We start from the raw sequence: 18,044 nt of genomic DNA, 5'->3' as shown, positions 1-18,044 counted from the left end.
GGTTATTGGTTTGGGCAAAGACGTGGAATTCAGCCTAGAGATAATTAGCAAGGCATCCAAGCTACACAGAAAGGAAAAGACTGTCTTTTAAGCTTGCTTCTGATTTTTAACTTCAGGAGTGTTTCAGCCAATAGTTTTAAGCTATTCTTTCAAGGTTTTTTGCCTCCTAACTCAACAGATCTGTGTTCAATCCTGACTTTGGAATCAGTTTTTGCGGTATTTGCACACACTTTCTGTGGCAGTGAACATTTGCCTCAGGACCATCCAGTTTCCTCCAGCTTCACAAAGACATGGCGGTATGTTAGTTTGCTCTAAAGCTTATCCTTCAGTGTAAGTTAATGGCAAAACAAGTCCAAGGGGAATGTAAGAGGAAAAAACTTACAGCAGTACAGGAAAATAGGAGGAGAAATATTATTGATACCCTGGGAGCCAGAATAGATCTGATGGGCTGAATGGCCTCCTGTGTTATAACCATAAGACAAAACACATTTTATTGCAAAGAAGAAATAATTTACTCAACTTTCATTAGTTGAGTTTATAAGCTGACGGCTCATAAAAAAGATGTGACGGGGAAAGACTCACTCAGGCAGAAATCTCACAATGTTAAGTGCTTGCTTCCTTTGACAGAGGCCATGTTGGACATCATTGATTTTCAAGAGCAGAGAAGGAGTGTGAGAGAGTGTAGTTGAGGATCTTCTGTTGCCTTCACCCAAAACTCACTGTCTATGATGGCAATTCAAGGGTATCTGAAACGGAGCCCACATCAATCTTCATATGGGAGTCAACATGAATAAACTCTTCTCAGGTTTCCAGTCAGGTACAGGTATCAAGTATAACTGGTGTTTTGATGACAAACTCTGCCATTTTCATCAGGGATGATGCTGATGTATCCACAGTAGTGGTTAGCGTGACGCTATTATGACTTTAAACTTGCAGAATAACGGTAGGGTCAAATATGATTAGCCAATTATAATTGAACACTTTCTGCATGTGTTTAGTCATCCAAAATGATTATTTTTCCCCAGAGGTGGACAAATCAAGAATGTTTCTTCTTTAACCAATAATGCAAGAATACATTTTAATTTCAGGTTTATTGAGTGTTGAAATAATCTCACCATCCCAGACGTCTGTTATTGTTATCACTGCACATATTCATCTAGAGAAGTATTAAGTATGACACAGTAATAGATATCAACATGTACTTCTGTTCCAGCTCAGAAGGAAACTTCATTCCCAGAATTGACATACTGAACCTTGTCATCGGATAAGGGTGGTGATTTGATGTACAGAAAAAAATTGCGGCGCAATTTACTTTATTATTGGAGCTGAAAAATCTCAAAATCTTAAAATTACTAATAGAGTGAACCTATTGTAATCGAGGGACAATTATAATATTCTGAGCAGGTCAAATTCTTGTATTCACTGGACCATGAGTTCACATTTTTGTGTGACAGCTGTAGAGTTTGACTACAGTATGTTAATGGCCCAAGGTAACCTACCAGCAGAAATGTTTTTGCTTTTGCTACAGATGGATGTGATGTGTCTTTTCTTACCTATTTGGGATCAACACCTAATGAAGTGTTAGTTTGATATTCAGTGGTTTAAGTAGTTTGATATTCCTGCTTGAGTGTGGAAGTTCTCTGCATCATGTGGACAAGAGCAAGTCCAACTTAGTAAACATTTGAAAAGTATTAATTGAGGGCTAACTAACAATCTCAGACTTAGCCAAATGTAAAATTAGCCAAACTTTGAATGTTTTTGAATGTCTTTGACATTCAGAAATACTCAAAAAATTGACTTAATGATTACAATAATTTAAAAATACGAACTATTTGAACAATTTAGAAAAAAACATTTTTAAACATCTTTAATTAAACTCAATTAGTTTGAAAATATGTAAGTAATCTAATTTTGACCATTTCCTTTCAATATGAATGAAAGTGCTCTTTCTGTGCAAATTGTCACCTGATGTGTTCAAGGCAGATTCTCCAACGTTGAGTACCAGACGCTCAAGTCATCTCCATGAATCATAGAATCATAGAGAAGTACAGCACAGAAACAGGCCCTTCGGCACAGCTAGTTCATGCTAAATCCAGTTAAACTACCTATTCCCATTGACCTGCACCGGGACCATGACTGTCCATTCCCGTACCATTCATGTACCTATCCAAACTTCTCTTAAACGTTAAAATCAAGCTTGCATGCAGCAGCTATGCTGGCAGCTCATTCCACACTCTCACAACCCTCTGAGTGAAGAATTTTCCCCTCATGTTCCCCTTGAACTTCTCACCTTTCACCTTTAACCCATGATCTCTAATTGCAGTCCCACTCAACCTCAGTGGAAAGAGCCTGCTTGTATTTATCCAATCTATACCCCTCATAATTTTGTACACATCTATCAAATCTCCTCTTAATCTTCTACATTGTAAGGAATACAGTCCTAACCTATTCAATCTTTCCTTATAACTCAGGTCCTCCAGACCCAGCAACATCCTTGTAAATTTCCCTGTACTCTTTCAACCTTGTTTACACCTTTCCTGTAGGTAGGTGACCAAAACTGCACACAATACTCCAAATTAGGCCTCACCAACATCTTATACAATTTCAACATAACATCCAATCTTGTGTACTCAATACATTGATTTATGTACCAAAAGCTTTCCTTATGACCCTGTCTACATGTGATACCATTTTGAATGAATTATGGACCTGTATTCTCAGATCCCTTTGTTCAGCTACACTTTTCAGTGCTCAACCATTCACTGTGTAAAACCTACCCTGGTTAGTCCAACCAAAGTGCAAAAACTCACACTTGCCTCCATTAAATTCCACCTGCCATTTCTCAGCCAATTTTTTCCCTCAGCTGATGAGGGATCTCTGCAGCCATGATAGCCTTCCTCACAGTCCACTACCACCCCCAATCTTGATGTCATCTGCAAATTTGCTGATCCAGTTAACTACATTATCATCTGAATTATTGATATAGATGACAAACAACAACAGACCCAGCACCAGTCCCTGCGGTGTGCCACTGGTCACAGGCCTCCAGTCAGAGGAGCATCTAGCCCTTTTATAGTATGGGATCCCTTGTCAATATTTGGAACGGTAAAATCACCTTCTATAACAACCTTGTGTTTCTTCCAACAGTCTGTGATCTCTCTACAAATTTGATCCAAATTCCCCTGACTGTTGGGTATGTAATACAGCCCCATTTACGTGATCGTACATTTCTTATTTCTCAGTTCCACCCATGATGCCTCACTAAACGTGTTCTCCAGTCTGTCCTGATGGAGCACTGCTGTGACCTTTTCCCAACTAGTAACACCACCCCTCTTCCTTTAACCACTCCCATTCTGTCACATCTAAAACAATGGTAACCCCAGAATATAGAGCTGCCAATCCCATCCCTCCTGCAACCAAGTCTCACTAATGGCTACAATATCATAATTCCAGGTATTGATCCATGCCCTGAGCTCATCTGCCTTACCTATGATACCTTCTTGCATTGAAGTATTCGCAGCTCAGGACACTAGTTGCACCATGCTCAACCTTTTGATTCCCGACTTTGTCTGAGGTCTTACCAATATCTGTCTCCATAATCTGTCCACTAGCTGTTCTGGCAATCTGGTTCCCATCCCCCTGCAAATCTTGTTTAAACCCCACCGTGCATCATTAGCAAACCTTCCTGCTGGGATATTAGTCCCACTTCATTTCAGGTGCAAACCCGTCTCTTCTGCACTGGTCCCACCTTCCCTGAAGGAGAGCCCGATGATCCAAAGATCTTATCCCCTCCCTCCTACACCAACTCCTTTACCACCTATTAAACTGTACAATCTTCCTAGTTCTGGCCTCACTAGCATGTGACCTGGGTAGCAATCCTGGTATCACAACCCTGGATGCCCTTCCCTTTAACTTGGCACCTATCTCCCGGAACTCCCTTTGCATAGCCTCATCACTCATCCTACCAATGTCATTGGTACCTACATGGAGCACAGCCTCTGGCGGTTCACTCTCCCACTTAAGAATGCGAGGACTCAATCCAAGATATCCCACACCCTGGCACCTAGGAGGCGACATACAACCGGGAGTCTTGTTTTTGCCAACAGGACCTCCTTTCTGATCTCCTAACTAATGACTACCCTATCACTGCAATTCGTCTCTTCTCCCGCTTCCCTTTGGAGTCACAGAGCCAGACTCATTGCAAGAGACCCTCCCACTGAGACCTTGCTCTCGTCATCCCTCCCAACAGTATCCAAAGTGATATTCCTGTTGTTGAGGGGGATGGTCAGAGGGGTACTCTGCACTGGCTGCTTACTCCTTTCCCCTTTTCTAGCTGTCACCCATTTTCCTGTGTCCTGCCCCTTGGGTGTAGCTACCTCTCTATATGTCCTATCTTTCACCCCTTCAGACTCCTGAATGATCTGGAGTTCATCCAGTTCCAGATCCAACTCCTTAAAACAGTTTGTTAGAAGCTGCAGCTGGATGCACTTCTCACAGTTGTAGTCATTAGGAACTACAAGAGGAGCATTCCACTATCCTGCCTGGCATCTCAGCTGTTCTGACTGAGTAAATGTAAAGAAGGGGGAAATATCTCTACCTGCAGCTTTTGTTTTTGGCTTTGCTGACTGGAGCCTCTCTTCGCTGAAGCCTCGAAGAGCTAAAGCCTCAAATTCTCCACTCTGTCAACTCCAACAATGGCCGCTCCACTTGCCCCTGCCTTCCTTCAATTTGTTCTTGCTAATCAATCTAAAGAATTTGTAATAACGCCCAAGAATTATGGGATTCCTCAGGGTGCTCCAGTTTCCTCCCAAAGACATGACAGTTAGTAGGTTAATTGATAAATGTAAATTATCCTATGATTATTGGTGGTATCCGTTAGTCTCACGAGACCATGGATCTGTGCCTGGAAAGTCTTTCTGTGTTGTGCCGTTGCGGTCAGGCAACGTTGGAGTATCCTTTCCAGGGCGCAGGCCTGGGCAAGGTTGTATGGAAGACCGGCAGTTGCCCATGCTGCAAGTCTCCCCTCTCCACGACACTGATATTGTCCAAGGGAAGTGCAAGGGCCGATATAGCTTGGCACCGGTGTCATCGCAGGAGTTGCCAGAACGAGGTTGAAGGCAACATCGGACTGCCTTAGGGACTCCAGCTCCGGATTTGTCCTCAGGGTTTACTCCTGAAGCCTTTCCCATGAGTGGGTATGGCCGCAAGGCGGTGGAGGTTTGAAATCGGTGTTTTCCCTCTCTCAGATGTCCTGTGATTAGGCTAGGGTTAAATAGGTGGGTTGCTAGGCAGTGAATCTCATCGGGCCAGAAAGACCTGCTCTGCAGTGTATCTACAAATAGAAACAGAACGGTGTGGTGGAAGGAGGGTAGTAACTATTGTTTAATGAAGAAGGACTTTAATGAAGTCTACTTATACGAAGTGAGATGGATTGTACATAAGCTGAAGTGAAGACAGACTGATCTGTTTCCAAGCTTGTTGAAATTACCTCAGAATGGTCATTGCATAGAAGGGTGCCATTCAGCCATATTGACTGTATTAGGTCAATGTTAGGGCAATACAGCTGGTATTGCTCTGTTACCCCATCTTAATGCCCACCATAGCCTCCCCCTTGAGAAATGTTCAGGAGATACAGAGATGAAAGCCACAGCAACATCCTGAAGTTTCAATTGTAAATGAGAAAGAAAGTTGCAAAAAAGACCCTCCAGGTAAATCTGTTCAGCAGTTCAACTACTGGAAAACCGCCTCGACATGATTAAATTTTCCAGGCTGCAGTTTTCGCTGAAAATATATATCCATGTCAGTGAATGCAAGGCATTGTTTTTAAACTAATGACCGGCTTTATATGAAGATACTTTCACAAGAATTCTTCCAATGAGATAATTATTTAATAATGGATTACCATCATTAATTGATTATCTCATTATTAAAGTAGCGTGTTAAATGGTTGTAGTGACGCGTCCGGTGTGGTCGTGGGTAGTGCTGGTTCCTCTTGCTTTCAGCTTTTCCACTTCTGGCTAGCAGCCTTGCAAAAAGGAGAGCTGAATGTGTAAATCTCTCCCTGCCAGTATACAGCCTCCCCGACATCAAGCCTCATGTAGTACCTCCTCGCTGGCGACACATGGAAAACTGCAATCCTTTCAGACTCAGGCCCAACTACAGAGGATGGGGAGGAGGTTTGGCCCCTGCACACATAGCAGGCAGGCCCACTGGCGTGTGGACGCACCCCGGTGCTCGTGAACCAGATCCCCAGTGATGGGTAAGTAGCCCCACTGCCTTGTGGGCAACCTCAGGAATGACGAAGGACATGGGAGTGAACCCAGACAGCAAATCCTGAGTGGAGCCCCTAAGGCAGCTGAATGTCATCGGATGTCCTTCCAGCAGCTCCTGCAGCCAAGCTGCTGCCAAATGTATTGCTTCATAAGCTTTGCTTTGGATTGCGTTGCTGAGGCTGCGAGAGGGATCTTGATGACTGGGCATCCGAGGATCTTCATACCTTCGGTCCAGGCTTGCCCCCTAGCGGACACCCATCGTCCTTTGAGACAGACAGATGCCACCATCATCATCATCAAAGTACAAAAACCCTGAGTTCTGGACTAAGACCTTTACTTGTGGCTAACTCACAAAGCGAAGCCTTCCTTCACAGTGTGGTTAGGACATCATGGATATTCAGAGTAGAGACAGAGTGAGGAGCTAAGAAGCAGAGGTCTTTACTTGTCTTCATCTGTAGCTCACTCGTTAGGATGACAACGCCAAGCGCATCCGAAGTAGAATTCTGTCCTTGTTCTGACAGCGGAGGATGAGATTAGGGCATTAGATTGCTAAGTGATATGGAATCATGTTGAATATTCTTTACAGAAAGCTCCTGTAATTGGAAGGACATGTGATGTCCTTTTCGAACTAGAGAAGTTATTAATGTGATATTATATGTAAAGGACACAATTTATCATACTTGAGCCATGTAAAACAATACGTTAACTGCAGTAAAAATGTTGTAGTGTTTAAGGCTACTTTCACAAATGAGGGAACATCTGCAGATGCCTGAAACGTCGACTGTGCTTTTTTCCACAGATGCTGCCTGGCCTGCTGAGTTCCTCCAGCATTTTTGTGTGTGTTGTAAGGCTACTATCAAATTTTAGCAGTGCTGCATTATATCTAGTTTTTAACATCTGTGCATAATAGTAGTTAAAACACTGATATTCTATATAACTGTTTTATTTCTTGTAGGTATTCTGGAGAATTCAATGATCACACCTACATTATTGCCCTTTTTACAACTTGCTTCATTATGCCTTTATTGGTTATATTTGTGTCATATGGGAAGCTGTTGAGGAAACTAAGGAAGGTAAATTACTTAAAGTAAATTATTCTACCTTTTGGCATAATCATAAATCTCAAGAATGTTAATTTTATGGTGTGTTGATTTTCTTAATAAAAATCTGACCTTATCATTTTATTCAAACTGGGCTGGAGCTTACTGCAAAATACCAGAAGTTACATATAGAATACAATTCAGAAGTGCCAGCAAGTTTGAGATTCCTTCATAGATACCCGTGCTGCTATAGTTTATACTGGAGTCTTCACTAGTGGCCTGCACATGGTTTAGGACTGAGGCCCAAGAAAATGTAACTTAATGGTTAACTGACTGTAAAGGCATCTAGAGATCTGAGATGTTTCTCCAGAGACAGGAGCTTAAATCCCATTACGGCATTTGGCAGATTTAAATTCCAGTAATTAAATAAATCTGAAATTAAGAAATTGGTGTTGATAAAAGCTGGCTTTGCACAAAAGCCCATCTAGTTCACTGTTGTCCTCAGAGATGAATTTATGATCCTTCCTGGTACAGTCTACACACAACTCTAGACGAATCCAACTCCCGACCTAATTGCCTTCTCAGCAGAAAGGCAATAAATAATGGCCTTCAGCAAGGCTACATTATATGGATAAGTTAAAAGATAATTATTTGATTGGCAATTCTGCAGCTATAAGGAAGGAAGTCAAAAGTTGAGCTTAATTTCATGTGCAGAAGTACAGGTCCAATGAAAATCTTACACTGCATCACAGGCACATGGCATCAGTCACAAGAAAGCATTCACATCAAAAAAAATGAAAACTGAAAACAGAAATTAAACAAAATTATACAAGAAAGAACAACTAGGAAATAAAGTCCATTGTAGTGAAAAGTGATCATGATGTTGCTCTTCTTAGGTAGTCATTATACTTGTGCAGGTTGGTTCCAGAAACAAATAGATGAAGGGAGCAACTGTTTTGAAACTAGCAGTGTGGGAACTTCAGGCTCCTGTAGCTCTTGGCCAATGGCAGCTGCAAGAAGATAGGGATCTTTGATAACACATGCTGCCTTCTTGAAGCTGCGGCCTGCATAGGTACTTCGGATGGTGGAGAAGGAAGTGCCAGTGGTGCAGGGGGCAGAGTTCACTATATTCTACCATTTCTTATGTTCACTTTGCCATACCAGACCATGGTGCAATCAGTCAATATTTTCAACAGTACATCTGCAGTTTGTTACAGTGTTCAGTGGCATGCCGAACCCCTTTAACCTTCTAAGAAATAAAAATGCTGGCAGAGATTCCTTGTGATTTCATCTATATGTTGGGCGCAGGATAGGTCGCCTGATAAGTTATGCCCAGGAATGTAAAGCTGCAGATCCTCTCCACTGCTGACTCACCAATGTAGACTGGCACGTGCTCACCCTCCCTCCCCTTCCTGAAGTCAACCAGCATTCCTTTACGTTCAGTGACATTGTATAAAAATGTTGCTGGGGTGATCAGTTCGAAATAAGGTAATTGCATTTTTAAATTACTTTTATTTGCTGCATTGGTACTGATTACTTAGAGCATTTACGTGCTTAGTTAAATAATGGAAAGAATTTGATCTGCATTGTTTCCAAACATTGTAATCAGAATCAGGTTAGTATCACTGGCATATCTCATGAAATAATGTTGTTTTGCAGCAGCAGTGCATTGCAATTCATAATAAATGTAAAAATTAAGAAATAATTTATGCACTATATATATCATTAAGAAATATATATAAAATTCAGTTAAGTAAGTAGAGCAAAAAGAGAGCGAAGAAAGTAGTGAGGTAGTATACATAGGATCGGTCTCCGTTCAGAAATCTGATGGAGGGCAGAAGCTGTAGACCTTCAAACTTTGAATGTCAAGGATATTCAAAAGCACAGAAGGATCGGTTTTTTCAGATGACAAGTGTTGGGATGAGGCTCTGCCTTCTGTGAAGGGTTTTCTCAGCTTTTTCCTGGTAGCATTTGTTCTGGCTCTCACCTGACAGGATTTCCTTTCAGGCCTCAGCACTTCAAAACAAGATATAAGCATTTTCAGTTTCATTCCCAGTTGGTTCAGAATGTTCATTCAGTAATGAATAGCCCTGGGAATACTTGACCAGTGACTTGGTCTCCACACGTGACTGTGGCAATGAATTCCAGAGATTCTCCACACTCTGGCTAAAGAAGTTCATTTTCATTTCTGTCCTAAAGGCATCTCTTTAAATTCTGAGGTGGTATTCTCAGATTTTAGAGACTCCCACTATTGGAAACATCCTGTCCACATCTACGCTTCCTAGGCCTCTCAGTATTCGATAGGTTTCATTGAGATCACCCCCCCCCCATTCTTCTAAACTCCAACAAGTACAGTTCCAGAGTCTTCAAACATCTCATGCGTTAACCCTTTCATTTCCAGAATAATTCTCGTAATCCTCCTCTGGACCCTCTCCAATGCCGGTACGTCCTTTCTTAGATATGGATCCAAAAACTGTCATAATACTCCAAATGTGGTCTGACCAATGCCTTATAATGTCTCAGCATTACATGCTTGCTTTTTTATTCTAGTCCTCTAAATGAATGCTAACATTGCATTTGCCTTCCTGGTCACAGACTCAACCTGCAAGTTAACCTTCAGTGGATCCTGCACAAGGACTCCCAAGTTCCCTTGTAGCTCTGATTTCTGAATTTGTTTCCCTGTTTTGAAAATAGTCTGTGCCTTTATTCCTCCCACCAAAGTGCATGACCATACACTTCCCTACACTGTTTCAAATTCCAATATTTCAAAAGGCTCGTAATAAAGTTGACATGGAGAAAAATATGAAATCTGCAATCAAAAAGGTTACAAGCGTTTACAGATTTTTTTGCCTTGAAATTTGTGTGAATTAAAGAAAACAGAAAAATAACCAAAATGCAAGACAACTTTAAGGATGGAGCAGTTGACTATACTGTACCTTCTCTTGCTGTAGGTATCAAGTACACAAGGGAGACTGGGAGCAGCAAGAAAACCAGAAAAACAAGTCACCAGGATGGTTATTGTTATGATACTGGCCTTTCTTTTCTGCTGGTCCCCATACGCTGCTTTCTCCATAACTGTGACTGCCTGTCCAGCCATCGAGTTAGATCCACGGCTGGCCGCAATACCAGCTTTCTTCTCAAAAACTGCTACAGTTTATAATCCAGTCATTTATGTGTTTATGAACAAACAGGTACGATATTATTTCACCCAGGCTTTCAGTGAAACAAGGTTGCTTTTGCTAATATATATGCTGTCAGTAACAGTGATAAGAGTCTAACTTGCTGCTATACAAATAACAATGATAGAACTGTGCAGCAGTGATTACACCATGTGCATTCGAAAATATTTTGCAAATTTATTGCACACACTTTGTTGTAGCACAGTATTTTGAATATGGTGTTAAATATGGAAAGCCAAATGTTACTTAATGTCCCTACCACAACATATTAATTATACAAATTGAAATTATGATGGGTACAAGTGCATTTATACAAATAAGATATAGACAACTTTTCATATAACTATTGCCAAAATGGAGAAAATACATAACAAATACACCAGCTGGTGGTATAGTGGCATCAGCACTGGACTTACAGACAAATGGTCGTGGGTTCGAATCTGGACGGCTCCTTGCACGCCTTCCATCCGTGCTGGGTTGAGCATCGAGCTAGCAACTCGGCCTCGTAAAAATCAGTCACTTTGCTACGGAAACAGCAAAAATGCTGCTCAATGCGCTACAAGGCTTGAAGAGGTACAACAACATAACAGCATAACAAATGTCATTTGACAAATCCCCGTGCACTTTGTAGAAACTTAGAACATGGAACAGAAGAGCACAGGAACAGGCCAGTTGGCCACAGTGTTGTGCCAAACCAGCTAAAAAGCAAATCAAAAACACCCAAACACTAATCCCTTCTACATATACCATGTGCATATCCCTCTACCTTCCTTACATCCATGTACCTGTCCAAACGTCTCTTAAAAGCCTCCAATGTATTTGCCTCTACCACCATACCAGACAGTACATTCCAGGCATCTATGACTCTCTGAGTAAAACCTTACCCCTCACATCCCCTTTGAACTTACCCCCTCCCACCCTGAGAAAAAGAAGCGAAGTGTCCACTATCTATGCCTCTCATAATCTTGTAAACCTCTATCAGATATACCTTCAGCCTCTGGCGCTCCAGAGAAAACATCTCAAGTTTATCTGGCCTCTCATGACAGCGCGTACCCTCTAAATCAGGCAGCATCCTGGTAAGCCTCTTCTGCATCCTCTCCAAAGCCTCAATATCCTTCCTATAGTGGGGCAACCAGAACAGTATGCATTCTCCAAATCTGGCCTAACCAGAGTTTTATAAAGTTGCAACCTAACCTCTTGACTTTTGAACTCAGTACCTCGACTAATAAAAACAACCATTCCATAACGCAGGGGTCCCCAACCTTTTTTGCACTGCGGACCAATTTAATATTGACAGTATTCTTGCGGACCGGCCGACCTTGTGGGGGGGGGGGGGGAGGTGGTAATCAAGTGGGGTTAAACTCACCTCAACATGTCTTTTACAGTTAGGGTTGCCAACTTTCTCACTCCCAAATAAGGGACAAAAGTAGCAGTCAAATCCTGACAAAGGGTCCCGGCCCGAAACGTCAACTGTACCTCTTCCTATAGATGCTGCCTGGCCTGCTGTGTTCACCAGCATTTTTTGTGTGTGTTGACGGGACACTTGTGTTTACCCGGAGAAAGACTACCATGACCGTGAAGCCTTGCGCGGGCACCTGTGTGCGCATGCGTGACGCGTATATGTGTTGTACACATGCACGTACATGCCGTTTTTTTTCCACAAGTCGGTTTTGGCTTAATCTTCCCAACCACACTGTACATACATTATTTCTACTTTATATAGGCTGTGTATTTATCATATCATTCCTGCTTTTACTATATGTTAGTTACTTGGTATGATTTGGTAGGTTATTTTTTGGGTCTGAGAACTCTCAAAAAATTTTTCCCATATAAATTAATGGTAATTGCTTCTTTGCTTCACACCATTTCGGCACGAAAGGTTTCATAGGAATGCTCTACCTTAGCGGGACAAACCAATTTAGCCCAATATACGGGATGTCCCGGGAAATATGGGACAGTTGGCAACCCTATGTTCAAGTTCAACAGTGCGTGACAGGGAATGAGGAAAGGTGCAGCTGACTCATATCGTTTACTCGTGGCCCGGTAGCACATGCTTTGCGGCCCGGTACTGGTCCGCGGCTCAGTGGTTGGGGACTGCTGCCATAACCCTTCTTAATCACCCTTCTTGTGTGTCAGTTTAATTAAAAATTTTAATAACACTTTTATGAATTAAATCATAAAGGATTTTACAATTTCACACCAGCTCCAAGAATTTTTTTTGAAGAATATAGATTCATACCCAAAAGATAAAAGATCTGGCAGATTGTGACAGAATCATGTTGAGATTATGTTTCCTCCAGTGGGAGAGCCTAGAACTAAGGGTTTTGGTGTAAAAATAACTGTTTATTTTTCTCAATGGGCAACAGAAGCAGAGTCCTTGAAGGCACAGTTAGATATATAGTTGATTAGTAAGGGGGCCAGTGCTTGCCAAGGTTAGAAAAGAATATGGTGTATTGTTACAATCGTAATGGAATTATTGTGTCAAATATTGAAATAGGCTACTTCTGCTCCCTATTTATATGTGAATTAACTGGAAAAAATAGATTGCTTTATGTTAAAAATTTGACTGGAAAAGCAAACTTAATCTTCTACCTGTGTGAAACTCTCCTCTCTCTCACACCCATACAGCTTTTATTTACCTCTCTCCCACTCTATTTTCCGTCATTTTCTAAGTGGGTAGTGTGGGAACAGTGAGTTTAGTCAACAGTCATTATCTGTTGAGTGCAGTCACACACTGTCATTTGTATAAGGAAGAAAGAACCATGGCAAGTTCTTAAAGTGAGAATATTCCAAGTCAGCACAGTTTGACACTGTGGCAAAATACAACATCAAGATATGGTAAACGCAGTGTCCAGAATTGTCAAAATTTACTGATCTAGCTAAGCAAATATGAGTGGTAGAATTGATTTCATTTGCATTCAAAATTAGCCCATCAAGTGATACCTGAGTTACAGTAAATCAGTTTTAAAAATTACACGTTGTTTAACCTCCAAACACAGAATGCTGGGAATTTGGGATTTGTTCGAATGTAAGCAGCAGAGTTTTGAATGGTATCAAGACTATTGACAGTAGTGTGGGAAAGGCAGCTTGGCATCTGATAGAATAGTCAGAACTGGAAGCAATTACGAAATGCCTGCAAATATCTGGATGATTTGCGGGATGTGTTCTTTTATGCCATTTACTTCAATAAAAGATTGATTATTTTATTTGTCTACATTTAAGAAATTCAGTTAATATTCACATATTCTTTGTGGTGCTATGCTGAAGAAGTCATTATTACAGATTTACTATCTATGTCAGTTTGTGAAGAAGTTGTGTACTGCTAACCTATTATTGACATGATCTACCTTCATATAGAGAGGTCAACAGATTCAAGATATCTGGAGGTATCAAGGAATTAGAATTAGATTTTTTTTTATTTCTCTCATCCATTTCGCAACATACGGGGGGTAAAAATCTTCATGTTGCGTCTCTGTCACTATGTACAAACACTGATGGTATACATAATTGTCTTGAATACATGTATGTACAGTCAGATGCAATGTACAGTCAGAAACACAATCAGATCAACGTGTATTGATGAATCTGATAGTCTGGTGAAAGAAGCTGTCCCGGAGCCTGTTGGTCCTGGCTTTAATGATGTGGTACCGTTTGCCAGACGGAAGCATCTGAAACAGTGTATGGTTGGGGTAGCTGGAGTCCCTGATGATCCTCGGCGTCCCTTTTATGCAGCTGCTGTAAATGTGCTGAATGGAGGGAAGTTCACATCCACAGATGCGCTGGGTTGTCCACGACACTCTCTGCAGTGCCTTGTGATTGAGAGTAGTACAGTTCCCGTACCAGGCAGTGACACAGGCAGTCAGGATGCTCTTGATGGGACCCCTGTAGAAAGTCCTGAGGATCTGGGGACTCATGGCAAACTTTTTCAGGTGTCTGAGGTGAAAGAGCTGCTGTTGTGCTTTTCTCACCACACAGCTGGTATATACATTCCAGTTAAGATCCTTGGTGATGTGTATACCAAGGAACGTAAAACTACTCACCCTCTCAACTACAGTCCCATTGATGTCAATAGGAGCTAGCCTGTCTCCATTCCTCCTGTAATCCACGATCAACTCCTTTGTTTTTTTGACATTGAGGGAGAGGTTGTTTTCTTGGCACCACCATGTCAGGGCATTGACTTCTCCTCTGTAGGCTGTTGGGAGTAAGACTTCCTCCTACTTTTCTGCCTCCGTGACCTTATCCAAAACACGGACACCTGTACCATTAAATGTACTACTGATTTTCTGAATTAACACCTGTATAGCTCCACCAGGACTTTGTTTTGTGGGTTCAGACTGGTCATGATGTCCAGCAGAAATACTTGTGTTGCTGTTTCATTGCATTCCCAACCTATATTCATTATTCCAAATGATAAATAAAATGGTCAGAATTTTTCATCCTATGATAGGTGTAACTGCTGAGTTTTTTCAGGCTGCATAACATCCCACAAGGTGTACTTCCTTTCCACCTTCTATGACATAGAACCCTTTTCCGTCAAACTGTAGCATATGCAGAAAGTATAATGAAACTGATAATATAAAAGTAGACTGAGGTGTAATGTGGGCAGTTGAAAGTAAAAGTTCCAAGTAAATTTATTATCAAAGCACGCATATATCACCAGATGCAACCCAGAGATTCATTTTCTTGTGGGCATACTCAATATATCCATAATAGAATAATAACCATAACAGAATCAATGAAAAACTGCAAAAACTTGAGCATTCAACCAGTGTGTAAAAGACTACGTTGTTGCCACTTTCCCACAATAGTGCTTCATGTAAAGGTGCTCAGTGGTGGGGAGAGCTTAACATGTGATGGACTGGGCTGTATCCAGTACCTTTTGTGGGATTTTCCATTCAAGGGCATGGTGTTTCCATACCAGGCTGTCAGTCAATATATTTTCACTATACATCTATAGAGGTTTGTTAAAGATTTGCATGTCCTGTGGAATCTTTGCAAACTCCTAAGGGAGTTTATCTTCTCTAATCTAGTCATATCTTCATCTGGATCTTCTCTTCTTCTTAGAATGCAAACAAATTGTTTCCAGTCCAGGTTTGCTCATTCTGAAGTGGTTGATGAGACCCATGTTGACTTCTCCTCTGTAGGCTATGGGGGGTAAGACTTCCTCCTGCTTTTCTGAGTGAGACCCACAAACCCTGCCAGAGATAGGGCAAGAAGTGCTTGATAGCGTGGGGAAGGTGGATTGTTCAGGAGATGATCTTTTACCTTTTATGTTGTGCACATGTGTGTTTCTGATCCATCACCTCAAGGCTCTCAGTGATAATAACAACTTGTTTCACTGACAGAAATTCAACGTTTCCTTCCATTTCCTATAATGCTAGACTGCAGTCTCAATACAACGAAAATATAGATGCATATATATATTATGAATCTAGGTCAAAACATCAAAGCACCAGCATATGTAAATTCTGCAACAGCAGATCCCACCTAGCTGGCTCCCTTCTGCTTGTCGTCACAGGTCATAGGAAGGCTCTGCAGCAGATCTGAAAGCAATTCAATTTTTCACCTTTCAGTTGAAAGCTGGTGTGTGAAACCTTGAAACATAAAAGTGCCTGGCAGTGCAAATTCATCAGAGTACTTCAGAGAGATTGCAAGATGTAATGCTGTTGCCACAAAGCATTAGCTAAATCCAATAAAATCTTTCAAGCAAATCTTTCAAACCTTCAGTTAAACATAAGTAAAATTGAAACTGCTGGCAAAGTGATGTGGGATTTTATTTCTACATGATATCTTTGAAAAATTCTCAATTTGTGTGGCTGACAAGTAACCTCAAATCATACTGTGTTACACTCTGTAACAAGAAACAAAAGGTAGACCTGCCTTAAAAAATCAGAACTTAAAGTATTAATAGTCATCTTCAATCTAATATGTATTTCCAGTTTATTTTGGACTCTATTTATCAATCTCAACTATTAACCCAAAGAAGCACTTTTTCCCACCTAATAAGGCAGTAATGTTTTCAGAAAGAAAACTTCATAGCAAATGTTAAAGTTTGTTTTTGATGAAAATGTATGCATTTCTTCTGGAGAAACATTCACCAACTAGAAACTGACTCTTTCTTCCTCCACAAATGCTATAGCAATTGTTTCCTCTTTCAATTTGCTTTCATGTTTGGCAGAATAACAGTACAGTATAAAGGTCAAAATTCAGACAGCAATTATTGAACCTTTTCTTACATTTGATTTACAGATCTTTTCTTATCTTCATCCAGTTTAGGCAATGTGTCCTGCAAATGTTCAGCCTCAGTGAATCTGACACCAACCCAACAGCAGACCGTCGAAGGCAAGGTGGTAACAATAATGAGAGCAAAATGTCCACTGTTGCAAGAGTGAAGACTTCTTATGTTAATACAACAAAACATGAAGAGTGTAGCAAACGTGATACCTTTGCTCAGCTGCTATCACCTGAGAATGAAGTTTGCCCAGTTTAAATGCAAGGCACCAGTAACACACTGCATTAAATTGTTGTAATCCATTATCTGCAAATTGGATGAAAATGATCTGTAATCCAAGTTTTCAATATTCACTTCTTTCACAAAGAAAACATTGACCATGCCAATAATAAAGCTTCATATAATGAAGCAATGTGTAGATTTGTCGATAGTTGTAGAAGAGAGGGTTCTATCATGTTTGCTGCTTAATCTGTTAATCATAATTTTCACGTAGAGATGTAATTTGTTGCTATTTGGAACTAGGTGGTTGAAGTGATTCTTCTGCTTTTGTACACACCCTTCAAAGTAGAAACTGCAGCTTCAATTATTACAAGAGTTTTAAGATGACATAATAGGTATTGGATTGAAAATATCATATATTTTAGACTAAAAGGAGCAATTAGCTTTTCAGATCAGAACATTATTTTATGAATTGAGTACAAGCCAACAGACCGCTTCCTAGCTTTTGCAAAGACTTCTGAACTCAGTGTGACATGAAATCATAGATTCAAGCTACTGAATTGTGTACCATGAAATGAAGATCAATTATTCACATTAATTGAGTATGAACATGATAGCTGAAGCATACATTCAAATATAATGTGAGTCAGCCAAATGCTTGACTACTGCAGTATTAGTTTCTGCACTGAAGTTTTCAAGGTGGTCAGATCTGCAATGTTGATTTGATACCAATTCTGCCATTTGAAATCTAACATTAAGCAATCATTCATTAGGAAAAAGAGAAAAAGGGTTCAAATGGTATTTTGGGGTTAGTTTCTGAAAACAGTACATTCTGGAGCTAGCTACAGAGCAGGCTTCACTAGACCCACCCTCATCTCATTTTCAACACACTTCAAAGGTACCAAGTTCAAGTTCTAGTTTATTCTAGTTTATTGTTATTCCAAAGAATGAATGATAGTTAAATGTTAGAACCCCAAAGCCTCCCCCCAGCTCCCCCTTCCCACACATAAGCAGCAGAGAGCAATGACCACCCCCCCCACCACCAGCAAAAAACGCATCGGTATCCCCCACTGAGCACTCAAGTGTGTAGCAAAGCATCAAT

General features: G+C 40.8%; 1 protein-coding gene across 1 annotated transcript in view; it reads left to right on the top strand.

Annotated features, from left to right (window-relative positions):
* Window positions 1–16,981, top strand: part of valopa (vertebrate ancient long opsin a) — a 33,674-nt gene extending 16,693 nt beyond the window's left edge. The window contains exons 3-5 of the mRNA XM_063071761.1: window positions 7,228–7,345; window positions 10,264–10,503; window positions 16,763–16,981. Coding sequence (XP_062927831.1) covers window positions 7,228–7,345; window positions 10,264–10,503; window positions 16,763–16,981 — 577 coding nt within the window. The remainder of the gene's footprint in view (window positions 1–7,227; window positions 7,346–10,263; window positions 10,504–16,762) is intronic.
* Window positions 16,982–18,044: the final 1,063 nt, after the last annotated feature.

This window comes from Mobula hypostoma, chromosome 19, assembly GCF_963921235.1.
Source record: "Mobula hypostoma chromosome 19, sMobHyp1.1, whole genome shotgun sequence".
In the NCBI taxonomy this organism is placed as follows: Eukaryota; Metazoa; Chordata; class Chondrichthyes; order Myliobatiformes; family Myliobatidae; genus Mobula; species Mobula hypostoma.
The sequence above is the reverse complement of the archived record's forward strand: the minus strand, read 5'-3'. Positions and strand labels throughout refer to the sequence as shown.